Source organism: Solanum lycopersicum, chromosome 1 (assembly GCF_036512215.1).
Source record: "Solanum lycopersicum chromosome 1, SLM_r2.1".
Classification (NCBI taxonomy): domain Eukaryota; kingdom Viridiplantae; phylum Streptophyta; class Magnoliopsida; order Solanales; family Solanaceae; genus Solanum; species Solanum lycopersicum.
The window spans coordinates 82,940,285-82,958,748 of NC_090800.1; the positions used below are offsets into that span (position 1 = coordinate 82,940,285).

Sequence of the window (18,464 nt, forward strand, 5' to 3'; positions counted from 1 at the left end):
TGGAATTAATACGATAGATTTTGGACTACTTACCGTTTCGATTATACAGAGTTAGTTGGTTTAACGTGTTGAAATTGTAAAGTAAAAAGTATTTACACATGCACAGGACCATACCCCTCTCTATTTTGGCTTTATATAGAGAGAGAAATTAAAGCTAGTTTTTTATACATCCAACATGCTATGGCTATCCCCCTGTATGTTTCTTAATTTCCATAAACCAAACAACTACGTTTCAATTACTTGTGTCAAAATCGATAAATACAAATTTATATTGTAGGGATTAGTGGTTCATGTGTGTAGGTAGCTACGCCAACAAGTTGACATTTGATATATAACTGTAAAAGACGGATTAATTCCAGATCTGAATCATTTTGGCGATGATTTCATTTATTCATTCATGCTGCTCATCTCGCAAAATTGGGAACTAAACTTGGCTAGCTAGCTCATCATTACACTACATTTTAAATTTGGTCATCCTCTATGTACGCTTACTATTTATTTTATGTAGTATTGTCATGTACCATTATAATCCTTGTATACACAATGTTTATTGTATACTGCCTAATAAGAAAAGATAACTTGTACAGTATGTTGTTATGCATCAATATACTATTACTCTATCAAGAGATTTTACCCGTTATAGCAAGATAACATATTTTAAAATTTTCAAATCTTGTATTTTAAAAAGGCTTATCATGAAATCATGATGCAACAAATTATTTATATTGACGATCCATTAAGTCTTAAGTTTACAAGAAGACTTAATCTACGATAAAATCTCCATAAATTAATACTCGTTATATCAATAATCTCTCAAAAGTAATATTTTCTTCCAGTCCCGACTTGGGTCAATGGAAAAAATCACTAATTTCAATAAGATAATATATTAAAAAAGAACCCTATATATATACATGATCTCATTAATATCATAAATTAATAATTCTTCAAAAGTACGAATATATCACCTAATCAATCTATCCATCATTATATCCAACCAGTCATAAATTCCCATTTAACTCAAATTAAAAGTTCACATCTAATAAAAGAGCACAAGAAGAAATCTCTATCCAATGGAGTAATTGATTATTAAAATTCATTTTGAACAATAAGCAACCATACCAAACAAGGGACTTCCAAATTGAATGAACGAACGCCCAAGGGCTTTTATCCATCAGACATGAATCAAATGACACCACTCTATTGGATTGACGTATAAAAACTACAACTACAGATTTGATCCCTTTCTCTTAGGAATCTTGACTAGACGAGGGAGATAGAGATTTCAATGAGTGGAAAAAACCAAGGATAGCACATCCAACATATTGTCTAGCAAAGAGATATCAAATGTCAAAATTCGAGTATACATTTGGACTTAATAAGTAGGGAAAAATAAGACGAGGCACAGAAACTGCTAGCGTTCCTATAACTATATATATCTACTTTTTATGGAAAAGAATAATATGTCGAAGTAAAGAATGACACCTATCCCTACATTTCAATGGTGATGAACAAAAACTGAAGAAAAACAAAGGTTTGTGTCTACTTAGCCCATGCGACTGAATCAATCTCAGATTGAGCAGCTCTGTACAACTCAAGTCTCTTTGCAAGAGAAAGACGACGCTGCATTATAGCTGGATCCTCATCCAACAAAGTACCCAGCTGTCTCCCCTACAAACAAAAAAAGATGGAAAGTGGAGCACAGAATATTATATATCAAAGTCATCAGCATTGTCACTTCTCTTCTCCCACAGCTATCCCACCCCCACCCCGTCACGTCCCTTTTCATTCCCACCCAAAACACTTGCCAGATAAAAATAAAATAAAAATAGAGTTCAGGTAGTTGAACAGTGAGGTGCAAAATTCTAACCTCCTTCTTGCCCAGGTCTGTGAAGAAATGATCAAGCAAACTGCGTTTGGCCTCCCGAACTTGACAATAAACAACAGACTTAGGAATGGAATTCCTCAAACTTGCACAAACCATATTGACATACGACAAGACATTTGATCCTGTTGAAAAGAGCCCAACATCAGAGGACACAATCAAAATAATTACAGCAACAACACGTGTAACTTAATGGCAAAATTTCAAGGACAAAAGTTAATTCAAAACTCACCTATCCTTCGAAGATAGGAATCATTGTATCGGTCAAAAATTGAATGTGTTGGATTCCCTCCCTTCTCAATATCTTGAGGAAGTTTCCGGAAGAAATCTACAGTCAGGTAACTACACTCCATTTCAACAAGCTGTAGAGTTGCTTTTTTGCTTTCATCCCTCATCCTTTCTAATGATTCAATAGCTGCACCATTGACCTCAACTCTTAGAGAAGGATATTGCTTTAGCTCCTGTCAATAACAAAAGATCCAGAACATACATTAATTTATATGCCCCTTCAACTGTATAACAAAAGATAATCATGGTAAAGACTAAAGAGATAATTCTTTGATTTCTTTGGGTTGCAGTCACTGAGCACAATGGGTTACTGCGGATTATTTGTTTAACTCACCTGAATGAATTTTTAGAATCCTAAATGAGAATGACTGAGATTTATAGCATGTATTTATTTATTAGGTCTTTCATATATCTCAAACTCAGAATAGTAAAATTCAAAATGGCAAGTGAACATACTGAAGTCTCACTAATTGACTTGTGAACCAGATCCTTCAGTATAGCATGAACCTGAAAGCATTGCAGATGAAATAGTTAAGGAACTATTTTTGCTCAACTACACAAAAATGTACCCATTAGACCATTATGCCGAACAAACACCCCTAGTTTATTTCAGATTACAATAATTAAACAAGGTCAAGCACAAAATACTCCCCACGAGTAATTCTCTTCAACCATTATTAAGCACTTGACAACATGCAGTTGCCAAACTTTCTCAGTTTGAAACATATTAATGCAATTGATACTTAAATCACGTTTGATTATGACATAGTTCAACTTTTAGAATGATGCAACAGACAACATAAATAAAACCTCCCAGAAGAAAATAAGTTTCACCAGAGTAGACATTCTATTAATGTTGTAATGTCACATGAAATTACATTCCCATTCATGTTTAACTTATCTTTCGTTAAGAATGTCTCAAAGACTAAAGAAAAATCACAATAAATTAAAACTAAAGCGACCCAAAATGACACATCGCGGAAATTAGGCTTTTCATTTGCGACATTAGTCCTAAATACTAATGAAATATCACACTCAACATCGAGCAGTCATTGCCCCTCAAGAGTTCAAAGTCATAGATCATATTCAACAGTTTTGTATCATACCCCACTAATAAAAACAAAAGCCTGGAATAAGAATCACGAAAAGGCAGTTCATGCAGAGCTCTCATTAGTTTCAATAGTAGAAGCATGTCAGAGAAAATTTAATTCCGTACCGCATCGACAGCTGCTTCAGCAGGACCCTTGATAGAAATCAAGGAAGATTCAATAAGACGACGATATCCTTGCTCAGGAGCAATCAGATGGGGTTGATATCCATCAGCTTCAGTTATAAGTTTCCTTACATTGTCCATTGAAAGCTGCTTATCAAATTGCAATCTTTTCAACGCAGCTGGGAGCTGGTTATCAAAGACATTATATATTTTATCTCCACCTGGTCGACTGCAATGAAATTAAGATTAGAACAATGCAGCATAGCTAATTAGTCTATATTTAAACAACAGACGCAGCAAGGAATACTTACACTCCATCAAGATGTTCTTTAAAGATTCCATCAAAAGTGCGACAAACTTCCATAACCATGTACAATTTTCCCTGCATTGATAAATGTTAACATACATAGCAAAGACAGGACACACATTTTTTTGGAAGGTAACAAACAAAGAGATCAATTCTGTAGCCACAGGAAAGCAAACATATGTTAAAAACTAACATGAAAAGTAGAGAATCGACTCATTTCAGCTAGACTAAAATAATCTGTGGCAAAATTGGATAACCAATTCACAGAAAATTCAAGATGATACTTACTCCAGCATCGGTTGCAATGGGCTTCCCAAGACGACTCAATTCACTTTCTAGATCAATGATGGTCTTGTTGATGAGAGACTGGAGACCTGGAATTCTTGACTTGATAACAGCCTCTAAGTGCTAAATATGCAATACAAAAATCAAACAAAGCAGTTAGTTCTCTGAATAAACTGAGAATACTGACTAAGTCAACTAGGAAAAAAATAAAGACCTCGAAAGCTTCATTTAGGGCACCAACAAAAAATGAAGTATGTTGAGGAATTAGTTATAGAAAATGGCAGGTGAAATGAAATTAAAAGGGAGGGAACATGCTCTAAATAAAAAGATTTATGCACCAAGGCACTTAGACAACATTTCACAATTAGAAAAATATTCTTTGAGAATTCAACATACTTTTGACATAACTTTCCCAAGATGTTCTGACCCCATCCTATTGGTAAGATGCCTGTACTCAGGGGTGCTAGAAAAGTACTCCTTTTCTCTACGCCTGGCAGCAATCATGTCAACATTTTTATTAATATCTGCTTGAGAACGGTTGACAACACCTATCCATGGAAATTGTAATTTGTATGCTCTTCCTTCCAATATCTGAAAATCCAAGAAGATGATTTAATATAGCAACCACTGACAACCACCTAAAAGTGGCTTAAAAGTTTGTTTAAGAAAAGAACTAGGTATAGCATCCATCCAACTGACAATCCTTTTTCAGCACATGTGGAGACATTATTACTAGATTTGCTCAAAAAATATCAGCAAAAAGAAATGGTGTAAACCACGGTCCTTGTTTATTCCAAAAACTAGAATTCTGAAATGCTCAGATACGATATCAAAAGGCAGACAAAAGATAGGTTTTTCCACTGCATCTTATATCTTTGTAATCAACTCAAATCCATTGCTTAAGAATTTTTAATAGAGAGTTATTCACTTAATCAAATTTTAAAGTATAGAGACATTAGTAGTTCACATAAAAATACAATCCAAAAAGGCATATGTTGTTGCCAAATCAGTGCCACAAACCAAATCTTTTTCCACAACCCGGGAAGATATCAACAAAATTGGAACAAATTAAAATCTTATCTTTTAATTGCTGTTTCAAGGACCATACCTCATCAGTAACCATTGTCTTTGAAAATAAAAACCTTACAGTTCAAAATTAAACTTATCAAATTTGGAATGATAGATTTACTAGACTGAAATGGACATCGAGATTTTAATTAAAGTTAGATTTTCTTTAACCATTCTCACTTTTGACATTCACCCTTTTTAGATACCAAAAGTATAATTCATCATTTCCTTAGCTCCTACGGAACTCACAGCACACTGTCCAAACTCGACCTAACTAACTTGAATCGAAGATGACACCAGGGTTATGACAACAGTCAACGGAGGACTCTTCCCCAAAGTTCTCCAATGTAATATCAACTAAAAGCATGACTTGTTAATAACTTCATATATAAATGAGTTCCCCCTACCATTTTCCAGATCCACTAACATGTTAAAACATAGATTCTCTATACAAGACCAAAAACTCAAGAAGAGTAACCCAAGAGTACAGCTTCTTTTAAAATTACAATACTAAATAAACAACTTACACAACGGAGCTCCAACATCACTGAATCACTTCATGCTTAGAGCAAAAAGATACTTTTACCCAACAAAAATGAAAGATGTAAAGTTATGTGACCTAATAGGGAACTTACATCAACAGCATCAGTACCCTTATCCATAAGATCAATCTTAGTCAGAACACCAAATGTCCTTTCCCCTGAGGCAAGTAACCTTTCACAGTGTTAAACGGCAATGTGTATGATGTGTGTATGATGTGTCATCTCATTTTCAAAATCACTCTTGATATAGCACAATTTATAATGCAAACTAACTCAAACAGTACTTAATAAGAGCTATTGTGGGCCTTGCATCACTACACAACAGAACACAAAAAGAACGAGAGCAAAATATAAAGAGATTATGACACAAGAAAAAACTTCAGCAATATTATTTGCTCAATCAATAATATTTGAAATTAGCCAGAAACCCATAATTGTATATGTGCATAAGATAATCATATTGACATATTTTATTTAAGCTGTCATAAGAAAATATTAATATATGATTATAAAAGGAATGATTTTGCAAATCTCAATACTTGAAAAACAATTCAGGAAGCCCCTGAAATTAACATTCAAATAATCACAAGAAATAATCAGACAAAAAGTGCCCCTTAAAGTGACTGACTATACAGCCTATTTGATCACTAGCAGCCACTGCATTTGGTTAGGTGATAATTTTTGTTAAATCATAGGAAACACTTAATTTACATGCTTGGAAGACTCTCAACTCTTAAGATATAGGGCAACGCGTTAGAACAGGAAAAGCCATGGGGGTGGGGGTTAATAAGCAGGTGGAAAATTGGGAAGAAAATTAAATTTGTTTCCGTATTGAGGGGTTATCATATGTTAAGAATTTCAAATGTAATTCTCAGTTCTCACATAAACAATAATTGGAAAGTGTGTCTTTCTGCAAAGGATGTTATGCATTCAAGACAAGAAAGTCATTCTAAATACCAACATGAAGAACATTAGTAGTCCTAAACCTTTAAATGAAATTGTCTGCTTAACCCCTAAGCTGCTTTTGGTTCAGCCAACAACTCCTACGAGCTTTCATCAGATTAATAGGTGTTACTCCCACTAGCTTTCAGTGCATGAACAGCTGGAAACCTATTCCAGGTACTCTCTATTGAAATACAATACTCACCTGCAAATGTGTGGAATATAACAAATTTCCACACCTGCTTTAGATTTGTCAGTGGTAACTCGTTAAATGCATATTATGTCTTCAAAATGCTACTACAAGAAGATATTTTTCCCGACATTTCCAAACTCTAACCTTTTGGATCTACTTCACGAGAAATCTTAATAGCATCTGATGTTGCAAGATCTTGATTGGCAGGAGAAACAGCAAGAATAATGCAATTCGGCTGCAATGTAAGAAAACAATAGAATCAGAAAAACTCTCCTACACATGTCGAGTAGTAACTGAGATCCTTTCAAAAGCCAATATATATTTGCCAATATATTGAAGTATAGAAAGTAAAACCGCTGATAAGTTATGGCATGTTTGGGGCAATGGAACAATAACAAAATGGAATAGGCAATATTCATCCCATTTCCATGAGCCGGAATAATAGTAACTTCCGAATCACAATTAAATCAAGAATTCCAAACAACATAATGGAATAGGTGAACATTGCTACTCCATTATTTGTTTGACATTTTGGAGTTTTGCTTCCGATGTTACTTCCGTTCCACCTTAATTCAATTTCCCGTTCCATTTTGAAGTGCCCAAAATGGCCATTCAAATTAGGGGGGAAACTAAAGAGTGGATCAAATAGCACTATTCCACCTCAACCTTTCATCAGTGCCCATTTAATCGCCAACCCATTACCATTCCATTCCTTTCCTCTTCAAGCACCAGATAACCCACATCCACCTGCTCTTGGCTACTCTGTACAACCCCCGCCTTCTTTTCAATCACCCCACTTCTCTACTATTTTCAATTTTTTCCAAATTCATTGGGAAGTCAGAAAATAACTAGGGTAGGGTGTACCCCAACACTGATTCCAGCTTATCTGAAGAATAAATCCAAATCACACAACCCTTTTATACCAAATTCTGATTCCATTACGTCAGACTTCCTTCCACAATGTACCATATTGGCCCATAGCAAACTCAATACTACATAATTGTTCTCATAAATTAAATACACTAGATTAATTCCCATGAAAAATTATAATATAAGAAGGTACAACTAACCTTCTCAATATAAGCGCGAACCATGTTTTCAATATCCGCAACAATGCTATCAGATTGTCCCTCTAGATAAATGGAGAGAGATTAATTCAAAAATAGTTCACTATCAGGAAAAAGGCAAAAACAAACTAAGACTGATGATTCAAAACAAACAACTCACCAACTGCTACTTTTGTAAGTCCAGGAAGATCTATCAGTGTCAAGTTTACGACTGGCATGATCAAAATCAAAATTTAACTGTCAAAATCCTGATCAACAAACAGAAATATACAACACGGAAGAACAATTGCAGATCATGCTTATCAGGGACTATTTCAAAATCATTTAAAAACCAGAAAAGAGGGACACAATTGGCAACAGCAGAAGGCTGCAGCTCTCCTACATGACATTTTACCCAAGATGCTTTAATCGTCCAATTAATACTCAAACGAAGTGTTTGTTTAGTTGCATTAATTGATGCAAAAAGCCAAAAAGCTAGAATCTCTTCGTACCATTGGGAGAATATATACTGAGATAAATAGGTACGCTAGATATTTGTTTGCTACGGCCTGTCTCTCGGTCAGTCTCGTCAGCGATCTCCTTTCTCACAGCAGCTGAATAAGAGATACACGGGATTTAGAAGTCAAAAAGACAATATAGCAAGGTGAAACTACAAGGAAGATGACAATAAGAATACACTTAAGTATATCAGGTGATACATGCGGAAGGAGAAATACTACTCTACATAAACAATGCACCCTCTTCACTTTTCAAGATTCAAACTATGTTAAATCTGACCAGTATTTAAAAAGATCTCCATATTGACATGAGAAGTATGCATCTCATTAGTACTTTTAGTATAGTAGTTTAATATCCAAATTTGGATTTGAAAATTAGTCAAATTGACTCTCAATGAGCAAAAAGTGTCATAAACTGAGACGGAGAGAGTAGTAGTATATATTGCCCAACGACTCACCAAAATCAGTAAACTTCTTCCTTGGAAGGTGTCCAAATTCTGCATATTCTCTACTACCTTGTTCTAACCGGTGAAGCTGTAGGACAAGGGGTCGACGAGTGACAATACCTGTACATAGTATGTTAATAATATTTCCTGTGATCCGCTATTCACAAAACTTAATGTAAATAGATAGCACTACTAATGAAGACAATCTTTACCAGATCCACGAGGCAAAAAATCCTTTCCGACAATGCTCTCAAGCACTGAAGACTTCCCAGAGCTCTACAAGCCATACAAAATATGACAGTAAAGAAATATCACTAAACCAGCAAATCATTAACCAAGAGTGTTACACATAAATCAGACCAAAGACGCGATAATTCACTGCTATAACCATCAGAGTGCAGTAAATTGAGTCAAAAGGAACTGATAAATGTACATGAGTGTTCACAAGCTGAAACACAATAAGTTACAGTATCCTATATTCATGGCACTATAGCAATAACATCCAGCAGCTCATAAAACTTCCTCTGTACACAGACTCTTTCACATTAAGCTTCTATATTTTTATGGGGACAGCATCATCACATATTCCGACATGAACCAAAATTACCAACCAAAAGAAACAACAAAATTGACTCGGTCAAGAACTCACAAATAGATCGGAACCCTATGTATTGATATTTCATCAAGAACTGCATATTATCAAGCTAAAAGATATAATCAAAGATCCTGAAATTCTGATCAGGGACAAAAAAAAGAATACAATAATAAAACACAGATCTAAATCGAACAAGAAAATCGTTACAACGATGACGGATAATGAAAAAGGAGATCGGAGAGACCTGGCCACCAACGACGGCGATGGAAGGAAGGGCATCCCAGAGAGTAGGCAATGCACTCTCTTCACCATGATCGCCAAGGGCAGTGCAAGCTCTCTGTAATCTGTTAACCAATTGTATGAGATTCTCCATTGATCAGAGTCAAAGATCGACGACTTGACTCAGGTGACAAGTGAAACAATCAAAAAAATAGCGTCGGCGCCGGTGATTTACAAATTGATCGATAGATCGACGTCGATTCAGAGAAAGGAGAGAAAAGGCCAACGGGTCGAAATAAGAATTTGAAATTGAAACGGGGACACGGAGAATTTAAAAGACGGGTCCGCGTCGACGTCGGTTGGTTCCGTTGTAAATAAAATAATTAAAATGAGAGACTTGTATGTCAGTTTTTATAACTTTGGGTGGGCTTTAACGCTCCGTGCAGGCCTAGTCTAATTTTCTTGCGGAAAAGAAACATAATTTAACTTTTGTTAATATATTTAGGGAAAATGCATGAGTAGCGTTTAATCTGTATTTAAGATTTTAGAGATATATTTATATTATAGTAAGATTTAATTATTTTTTGATATTATTTTATATATAATTTTCTATCTCTTTTGGCTTACGTGACACTATCTTGTGAGTTCAGTGCGGGTTGACATTTTTTTTCAAGCTAGTGTCACGTAGGTTGAAAAGAGGTAGAAAATTATTATAAAATAAGTTCAAGGATGATAAAATCTTAGTATTGTATAAGTGTGTCTAAAATTTTGGATATAAGCTAGGTAGGAGGTTTGACTAGATTTAAATAATATACAGTAAAAGGTAAAATAATAATTTGAAATATTATGTAAAAATATAATTGGAAGAAGAAATTAAGTTATAGTGGGAACACACCAAATCGATTATTCCATATAATATAAGTTTTCATGTTACGTAACACGAAATTTAATAATTCAATATAATACATTTTATGTAACAATGAAAACGAACATTGTATATATAATAATAATATAATACGATATAATGGATAATAATGAACGTAACTATTTTTATTCATATCGAAACTATAAAACCATATCTTCATTACCAAGCATATTTTTAAATCCAAGAATGACATAAAGATTCAATGGTAATATAATCATAAACCAATGTATAAAATTGTTAAAGTAAAACAAACCAATATGTTCAACCTTTTCATATAACACATATATACTAAAATAAATTATTAGTATAAGAGGAACTTTTGAAAATATAAATGTGTAACAAGAAAAAATAAATAGAACTTGTTTCTGCTCACAAGTGTTTCAACTACAACACTTTTACAAAGTGCTACAACTTTAAGAGCATATTCGTGCTGATAACGTGTTATAAAATCAAGTTCATAAGAATATATTCATAAAGAGAAGAAGGCAAGAGAAGTAGATAGAAGAAAAAGAATTTTCTTCTTATTCAAGTATGTGTAAGTCTCATATGTATATCATACAATAGTGAATGAGCAACTCTATTTATAGGTTGAGAAATCACTTCAAAAATCACCATATTAAGTATCATAATAAATAAATACATTCTTATCCCAAAAAGGTTCATGAAACCTAGTGAATCTGAATAGTTGTTCATGAACTTACTTTATGGACTATCCACTTATTCAATGAATTTATAATAAAGTGAAATTTTTTAATTATTTGCATGACCGGTGCGATTCGAGGAGTACAAAAGAATTCAAAAGGACAATAACTTCTCTTTTTTTGGTAAGAGTCTATGAACTCATTTTGATTGTCTTTTAAAAAAATAAAAGAATAAATTATGTATATGCATATCTTTATTTTCCATAATTTCTATTATTTCCTACCATTTTAAAATATTTCTAAAATTTCTTTTTTTTTTCAATTCTCAAGTCAATAATATCCATAAATATCACAGCCTTAACACACAATTTTCTTCCTTTTGTCACTCCTTAAATCTCTCTCTAATTTCACTCCATAATTTTATCAGTTTCAATTTTCATATCAATTAGATTTACAAAAGGATTCTCTCTCCATTAAATCAAAACTACTTAATAGTTGTCTTCTTCAATTTTATTTTTTTTCTTCAATATTTCTGATATAGTGTGTTACCTCTATAGTCGTCTTTTTCAATTTTATTTTTTTTCTTCTTATTTCTTGATACATACGGATTAAGATCTTTATTTTAGTATCATAATTGCTCAACTAGTCGAAAAATGATGCATCTAGGACTTCTAAATATATTGTGAAAAAAACATTCAAATAGGCGAAAAAAATTGATTTACTAGTGGCTTTAGTAAGAACTTTGAATCGAGATCCATGAATAATGTCTATGTTAATAGTAAAAGAACTTTGAATCGAGATCCATGAATAATGTCTATGTTAATAGTAAAAAAAACATACAACAGTAAATGTAGAAAAAAATGGATAAGTAAATGTTGAGAAGGAAAAGTCCAAATAGATCAAATTGTTGATTTTCTTGTTCATCCTTTTCTGATATATATGGGTTCTGATTTTTAATGTATCATGTTGTTTTTGTTTCTTAAATTAATGTAAAATATCTTCATTTCAACATTATGATATATTTCAATTTCATCATGTACAATGTACCGTGTTTAAATACTAAATTATCTTATGATTATAGTTTGGGATACATTGACTGTTTTTAATGTATCTAGTTAAGTTTGTTTCTCAAATAAATGTATATCCTTGTTTCAACACTTCGATAATTACGATTTTATCATGCATAATATATCGTGTTCAAATATTAATTTTGATTCATAAACTTAATTAGTTTTCATACTTGATACAAAATTTCTACCAAATGTATCTAGGTGTTTCTATGTATCTTCAATCCTGTTCAAATTTAGAAGGATATATATCCGTACACAATACATGATACATTAAAGTGTCACATAAGTATGTTTCAGATTCATAAATGGTGATACGAAAATGTTATTATCAAAAGTCTATTTAGTTTGAGGCGATATGTGAAGATCTTGAAGATCATGTACACAATATTTTGTCATTTAAACAGTGCTAATATCAAATATATTTTTATCAACCACAACTATACAAATTGTTTGTTAGATATACAATTTTATTGAACACAAGTTTACATCTATTAAATCGTATAAGTGATACATGATACTCTATATTGTATCAGATACGCAACATTCTATTTTTGCATGAGCAAATACACAATTTTTTAGACATGATACGTAAATTTGAATTTATACTAATGGTATCTGATACGTTGAAACTACCACAAAGTAATGTATCAATCTCAAACCTAACATTTGTATGGAAAATAATTACTTAATGTATCTACTAGAATTATAATACTTATCAATTTAAACGAGATACATAAATAGTAATGTATTAATAAATCTATCCATATCAAAAAAACGAAATTCAAAAAAATGATTACTCAACATTACAAAAGGTATGAATGATTTATCAAAGCTATGCATCTCTTTAGCATTTGTGTTTGTTGTTTTAATGCATAACGAATACATTGAAAATCCCAACTCTTGTTTCTTCACCTCAACGATGTATTAGATCTTCAAATTTTTCAACAACTTATCGATCTTTAATTCAACTGCAATGGTTGATTTGTATTTCACAAGTCAATATTTTTACCAATAACAATTTCATCACTTTTGTATCGTTCATATCTCACCTCACTTTCTCATATTTCAAAATGTCTCAACAAGATCGACATGTTCAAGTTGTATCAATACAATTTATCGACAAGTTGATTCAAAAAATTGAGATTCTTTTTAGAAAGAATCAGAAATAGAATTTTGGGCTACATTAACTAGATTTTAATGTATTATGAAGTACAAATTAAAATGGGCAGTAGCTTCTTTGGTCATCTCCTACTGGTGCCCACGATCGAGATGAGATGAAGAGGAGGTCAAGCAACATGATCAACATTTTCCTATGATTTCCTTATGATATATATCGGATTTTCAAGTTTTTCCTCACCTCATCGATATACTGCAATGGTGATTTTGAGATTCACACAAAATTATTTGTCCAACTACTATTCATTATGCATCTTATCAAATTTTTGACAAATTTGAATGATTATTTGATGAACATGAGATGATGATTAAAAAGAAAAAAAATGAATTTTGAATTTTTTTGATTCTGGAAGGATTTTGCATTTGAATGAACATTTGGAAGAGAATTGATGGAAGAAAATTTGAATTTTGAATTGATTGAAGTTGTTATCATTTGGGAGAGATTGACATCAAATCAATTAGCATGACTTGGGGAAGTCACATTCAAAATGAATTCTGTTTCCTTTAAAAGTGTAGCTGAATTTGTTTTAATGTATCAAAATTTATGTATCCAGCTCGTTTGCCATGTATTCGGATTCTGGCTAACACTTATTTGAGGGATTTTTGTAAATTAAAAAAATATTAGGAATAGAATATAATTTAAGTCATTATACTATGAAATTTAGGTAAGTTATACAAAATAAAAATAGGTCTTAAGATAAAAATATTTTTTCTTAAAAAATAAATTAAACATATGAACAACTGGACAAGTCATCAATAATTTATTGATTTGCATTAATTTTACCAAATACTTGCTATTTCTTTTATATTTCAAAATATTAAATGATTTTTAAGTTAAATAAAAAGTTAAATAAAAATGACTTTTAAGTCAAAATTCTTATTTTTTATCTTTTGACTTATTTTAAGTTATTTTAAATTTATTTTAAGTCATTTTTAACATTGTCAAAACTTCTAAATTTATATTAAGTCATTCTTTTTACTTATTTTAAGTTATTTTTTTATATTTGTAAAAAAAATATTTTCAAAAATTAGAAACACAATTAAAAATATGTTTAACTAACTTTTAAGACAATTCAAACTCACTCTATAACTTATTTTTTACTAAATATACTTATCATTTATTTTAATTATTAATCATAATTTAATAAATAAATAAATATAATATGTTATACAAACGTTGCACAGGACTTAAACCTATCCCCTCTTTTATAAAATTTGTTTCTAGTCGACTTGAAAATAAGAAATTAATTTTCCATATTCATATTAAATAGCAAAAAAACTATAAAAAAAATTAAATGTAGTAGTAGTGGTATTATTTTGGTAAAATAGGGATACCACCAATGTCGTAAGAGGAAGCATATTCTTAGAAATAAGTATTTTATTGAAATTTGGCCGTAAGCTAAGTTTCAATTACCACCTCACGTGCCAGCACTCACAAGTGAAGCATCTAAATAACCAATCGATACTCCACAAAAGCCTCTCGAAATTGCCACAGCCTGTGTATCAATGCTGCCTCAACCTGAACTCCCATTATCCGGTGTTTTTCCATGGATTCTCTCTTAATTAATTCCCCATATACAGCTCTGGCTTCTTCTAAAATTCTTAACTCTAACATCACTTCTTTCAATCTTTCTTCTTTTTGCTTTTTCAGATTCAAAAGACCTAACAAATTGAAAACATCTTCAGTTACTGTTTCATACTTGAATCCTCAAAACCCCAATTCAGAATGGCAAAATCACAGTTCATACTTAAAACCCTTTTCGCTTCTACTTCCAATTTTCAAGAAAGTTAAAAACTTTGCAGAAAATAATAGATGGGGCTCTGTTTTTAAAGGTTGCAGTGGCACTGAGAATGTTCCTGAAGAGCTTAGAGGGGATTTGTTGCAAAATGGAAGTTTTGGGATGGCTCTTTTGAGTATAACTGCAACGGCTAAAGTGAAGATAAGTCCAATTGTAGCTACATTAGCTGCTAACCCGACGTTTGTTTCGGGGTTTATAGCTTGGTTTATGGCACAGTCAATGAAGGTCTTTTTGAATTTCTGTGTGGAGAGGAAGTGGGATTTTAGGATTATGTTTGCTTCTGGAGGAATGCCTTCTTCCCATTCAGCCTTGTGCACGGCATTGACTACCTCAGTTGCTATTTGTCATGGAGTTGCTGATTCATTGTTTCCCGTTTGTTTGGGATTTACTTTAATTGTGATGTATGATGCTATTGGAGTTAGACGGCATGCCGGGATGCAAGCAGAGGTAATTAAGTGCTTATTCTATTGTCTTCTGTATTCTTTTTGCGGCTGTGGTTAATCTTTATGTTTAAGGTCTTGTGAGTGCATTAATTGGGAGATATGGCAGGCTGGTACAGGATAACAAGAATAATAAAGGTGCAATTTTTATCAAGAAAGATCTTGAAACAATGCGGTCTTACTTACAAGTGCTACATCATTGATTAGTTGTTAAAGTCCCTACATACTTGTTCAGGCTATTAATAATGGAAAACATGAAAGTGGTTTCTGGTACCTGAATTCTTTAGGTTGTAAATTGACTAGGTCCCAATCATAACTCTGCTGGATGACTATGGTAGAAGATAATTGTTTGCTTATAGCTAAGAATATGAAATAATGTTATAAGTGGCCCTAAGTCATTTATATAATATTTAGGCATGGCATGAACTTCAATACGAAGAGCCGAAAAATCTGACAAAGCAGAAAGCTACGCACTTTTATTCTCTTGAATCCTAGAATTACTTATTAATACCTTAAAAACTCTGAAGCCGCTGACTTTTGAGTCTGTACTCTTGCTGGAAAACCCCTGACCACATGATTTTATTTTTTTATTTGGATGAAGTAAGGTAGTTTAATTAAGGCCAGTAACAAGGAGGTACCGCCAACATACAACAGAAAGAGTAAAAAACTCTAGCTCAACATTAGCTTTGAGGAATCCAGGATCTCAACAAATTGGTTCGAGTCTACTATCTTAGTTCACATATATAAATTTTGTATACATTTACTTTTAATGAAAGCTAAATGTTGTTTTTTCCCCTCGATAACATCTTCTGTTTCTTTAAAGCCAACTAGTCACATAATGCACAAATTAACTGTCCTCCAAATCTTCTTGAGCCTGCTACCAGTCTTCGGATCTTTCCAGCATTGGTGTGACTCTTCACATCTCCTGGCATGAGCCAATGGATATTGAAAACATTGAAGAACAAAGTCCATATCTGCCATCTACATTACAGTGCAGTAGTAGATGATTTGTAGATTCTGCTGATCCTTCTCATGGAATACATCTACTCCATAAAATAACATCCTCCCCCCTCCCTTTTCTTTTTTACTACATACATGGGTCAAACAAGCATTCTTTGCAGCAACCCAACCAAAATAAGCAACTTCGTGGGTGCAAATGTCTTCTAAAACACTTTCTAGGGCCATTAGGCCCTGACTGTTTATAATATCAGTAGTAATTCTAGTCAATTCCAGCTGTTGGACTTGAGGACTTCCATAATGACCCACTTTTGCTCACAGTGCTAAATTTGTTTTGTTTTATAAGAGAGTAATGATAGTGTCCTGACATCTTACTCTTATTTTAGGATCTGCACCATTTATCGTATCTGGCTCTAAATGACCCGTGATCTATCCGGTCTCAAGTTTATATGGTTGATGATTTAGATTTACCTATCAACGACACTAAATCTCTCAAGTCGGACCACCAGCGATTATGCATAATTTCTCATTGCTTCTGCTTGTCTCAGGAGTAGATATTAGAGTTGATTTTACTTATAAATTACTCGCATGTCCCATGTGGTTTCCTCCATACTGTTATTACAAGGGGAATCAGTAAAACATAAATTGTTTTGAGGCTAGCTGTAGAAAGGGTTAGCTTCACCTAGAAATTAGCACTTTTTAGAAGCTGAAAAGTGCCTTGATAGACTTCATATGGTTGCATAAGTTTGCAAAATAATAGATTACGTTTCTTTAAATGAGCTTTTGGTCAACAATCCTTTTGCGTGTATTTTTCTGAGTAATGAACATTCTGGAAGAAAATTAACACCAAGTGAAACGCTGAGGAGTCTCGTGCTTTGTGACATTCTACTGCTGGAATCTAATCCTCTGTTCCTCGTATTTTCACCCCATGCACTATCTACCGGAGAACCCTTTCTTCCAGAAAACATAGAAAGTACTTCTCCATTGCCAAAGTCGTGTGTATATGTTCTCACCAATCACAAAAAATTGCCTACATCCCTTTAAAAGAACAGTAAATAAATCTCTTTGTGTTGATTATATCCTTTTCACGACACTGCCGTGGAGACTTGCGTTTTTGTGTGATGGATAGCGTTCTGATTAATCAAATCTTATTCTGTCATCTCAGGTTCTCAATCTGATCGTTGAGGACTTATTCCAAGGGCATCCCATCAGTCAAAGAAAGCTAAAAGAACTTCTTGGCCACACCCCATTACAGGTTTTTGCTGGGGCTTTGCTTGGTATTATTGTTGCTTGGATGTGTAGCCAGGGTTATTTAATTGCAATCTGATCGGCTTCAGCAGGTATACTTGCCATTACAACTGTACGAGAAGCACTCGCTTTTTGTGTGAACAGTTGATGCCTATGGTTCATTCCCAAGTAAAAGGAGAAAATATTCTGCAGCCATTTTAATTTGTTAGCCTTCTGAATTTGTACTCTAGTGTATACTCAAACCTTTAGGATTTAGTGATCTGCTATTGATTTTGTCTATTGCATAGTGCTTGATTTTCTCAGGTTAGAAAACTTTATCATTGTGGAGAGAGTATTATGGCACACTCCACGGAATAAGAGTGATTCATGCCTTTCAAGACTCACGTTTTTATTTTCAGTTTGCTTTCATCTTGTATTCCTCTTTGTAATTGTATCTATCTGACTTTGAAGTACATGATGAAGAAGAGTGATTTGCAGTGATGTCGACATTAAACATAAAGGATCTCTTGGCTAATTCAATCCTTCATTTAGAAACAATAACCATTTCACCTCCTTGTTGAATTGGTACATTCTTGACATTTCCTGCATATTGTTCCTCTTGCATTGGTTGGAGTTGCTAGAAAAAGAACAGGCTTGTGAAATCATTTTTCTTGTTTGGTTGAAT

The 18,464-nt window shown here is 33.0% G+C and overlaps 2 protein-coding genes across 4 annotated transcripts; one reads left to right on the top strand and one right to left on the bottom strand.

The window, feature by feature from the left end:
* Positions 1–1,280: 1,280 nt before the first annotated feature.
* On the bottom strand, positions 1,281–10,010 carry LOC101251925 (dynamin-related protein 5A). The gene is made up of 16 exons (XM_004229934.5): positions 9,570–10,010; positions 8,943–9,006; positions 8,743–8,850; positions 8,279–8,380; positions 7,948–7,998; positions 7,791–7,852; positions 6,865–6,955; positions 5,679–5,743; positions 4,372–4,566; positions 3,979–4,098; positions 3,695–3,765; positions 3,387–3,612; positions 2,627–2,677; positions 2,115–2,343; positions 1,868–2,007; positions 1,281–1,668 (listed from the first exon to the last, which is right to left on the bottom strand). The coding sequence occupies exons 1-16, from the start codon at positions 9,696–9,698 to the stop codon at positions 1,540–1,542; spliced, it is 1,833 nt and encodes a 610-aa protein (XP_004229982.1). The 5' UTR covers positions 9,699–10,010; the 3' UTR covers positions 1,281–1,539.
* Positions 10,011–14,707: 4,697 nt separating this feature from the next.
* On the top strand, positions 14,708–18,299 carry LOC101252225 (uncharacterized). 3 transcript variants are annotated; one of them, XM_069288284.1, is made up of 3 exons: positions 14,783–15,602; positions 17,718–17,807; positions 17,890–18,299. In XM_069288284.1, exons 1-3 carry the CDS (start codon positions 14,904–14,906, stop codon positions 17,938–17,940), a joined length of 840 nt encoding a protein of 279 aa, XP_069144385.1. In that variant the 5' UTR covers positions 14,783–14,903; the 3' UTR covers positions 17,941–18,299. The 3 variants fall into 3 exon arrangements, with proteins under 3 accessions (XP_004229983.1, XP_069144385.1, XP_004229984.1); XM_004229936.5 differs by having other exon boundaries at positions 17,893–18,299; XM_004229935.5 differs by having other exon boundaries at positions 14,708–15,602; positions 17,718–18,299.
* The last annotated feature ends 165 nt before the right edge of the window (positions 18,300–18,464 follow it).

What these genes read in the sequence shown, in the direction of transcription:
- LOC101251925 (XM_004229934.5), bottom strand. Translation starts at nt 9,698, where the DNA reads ATGGAGAATCTCATACAATTGGTTAACAGATTACAGAGAGCTTGCACT. An exon ending in AAAGAACATCTTGATGGAGT is followed by an intron (nt 3,613 to 3,694) that starts GTAAGTATTCCT and finishes ATTTCATTGCAG; the next exon opens with TCGACCAGGTGGAGATAAAA. An exon ending in CAGACCTGGGCAAGAAGGAG is followed by an intron (nt 1,669 to 1,867) that starts GTTAGAATTTTG and finishes TTTTGTTTGTAG; the next exon opens with GGGAGACAGCTGGGTACTTT.
- LOC101252225 (XM_004229935.5), top strand. Translation starts at nt 14,904, where the DNA reads ATGGATTCTCTCTTAATTAATTCCCCATATACAGCTCTGGCTTCTTCT. An exon ending in ATGCCGGGATGCAAGCAGAG is followed by an intron (nt 15,603 to 17,717) that starts GTAATTAAGTGC and finishes CTGTCATCTCAG; the next exon opens with GTTCTCAATCTGATCGTTGA.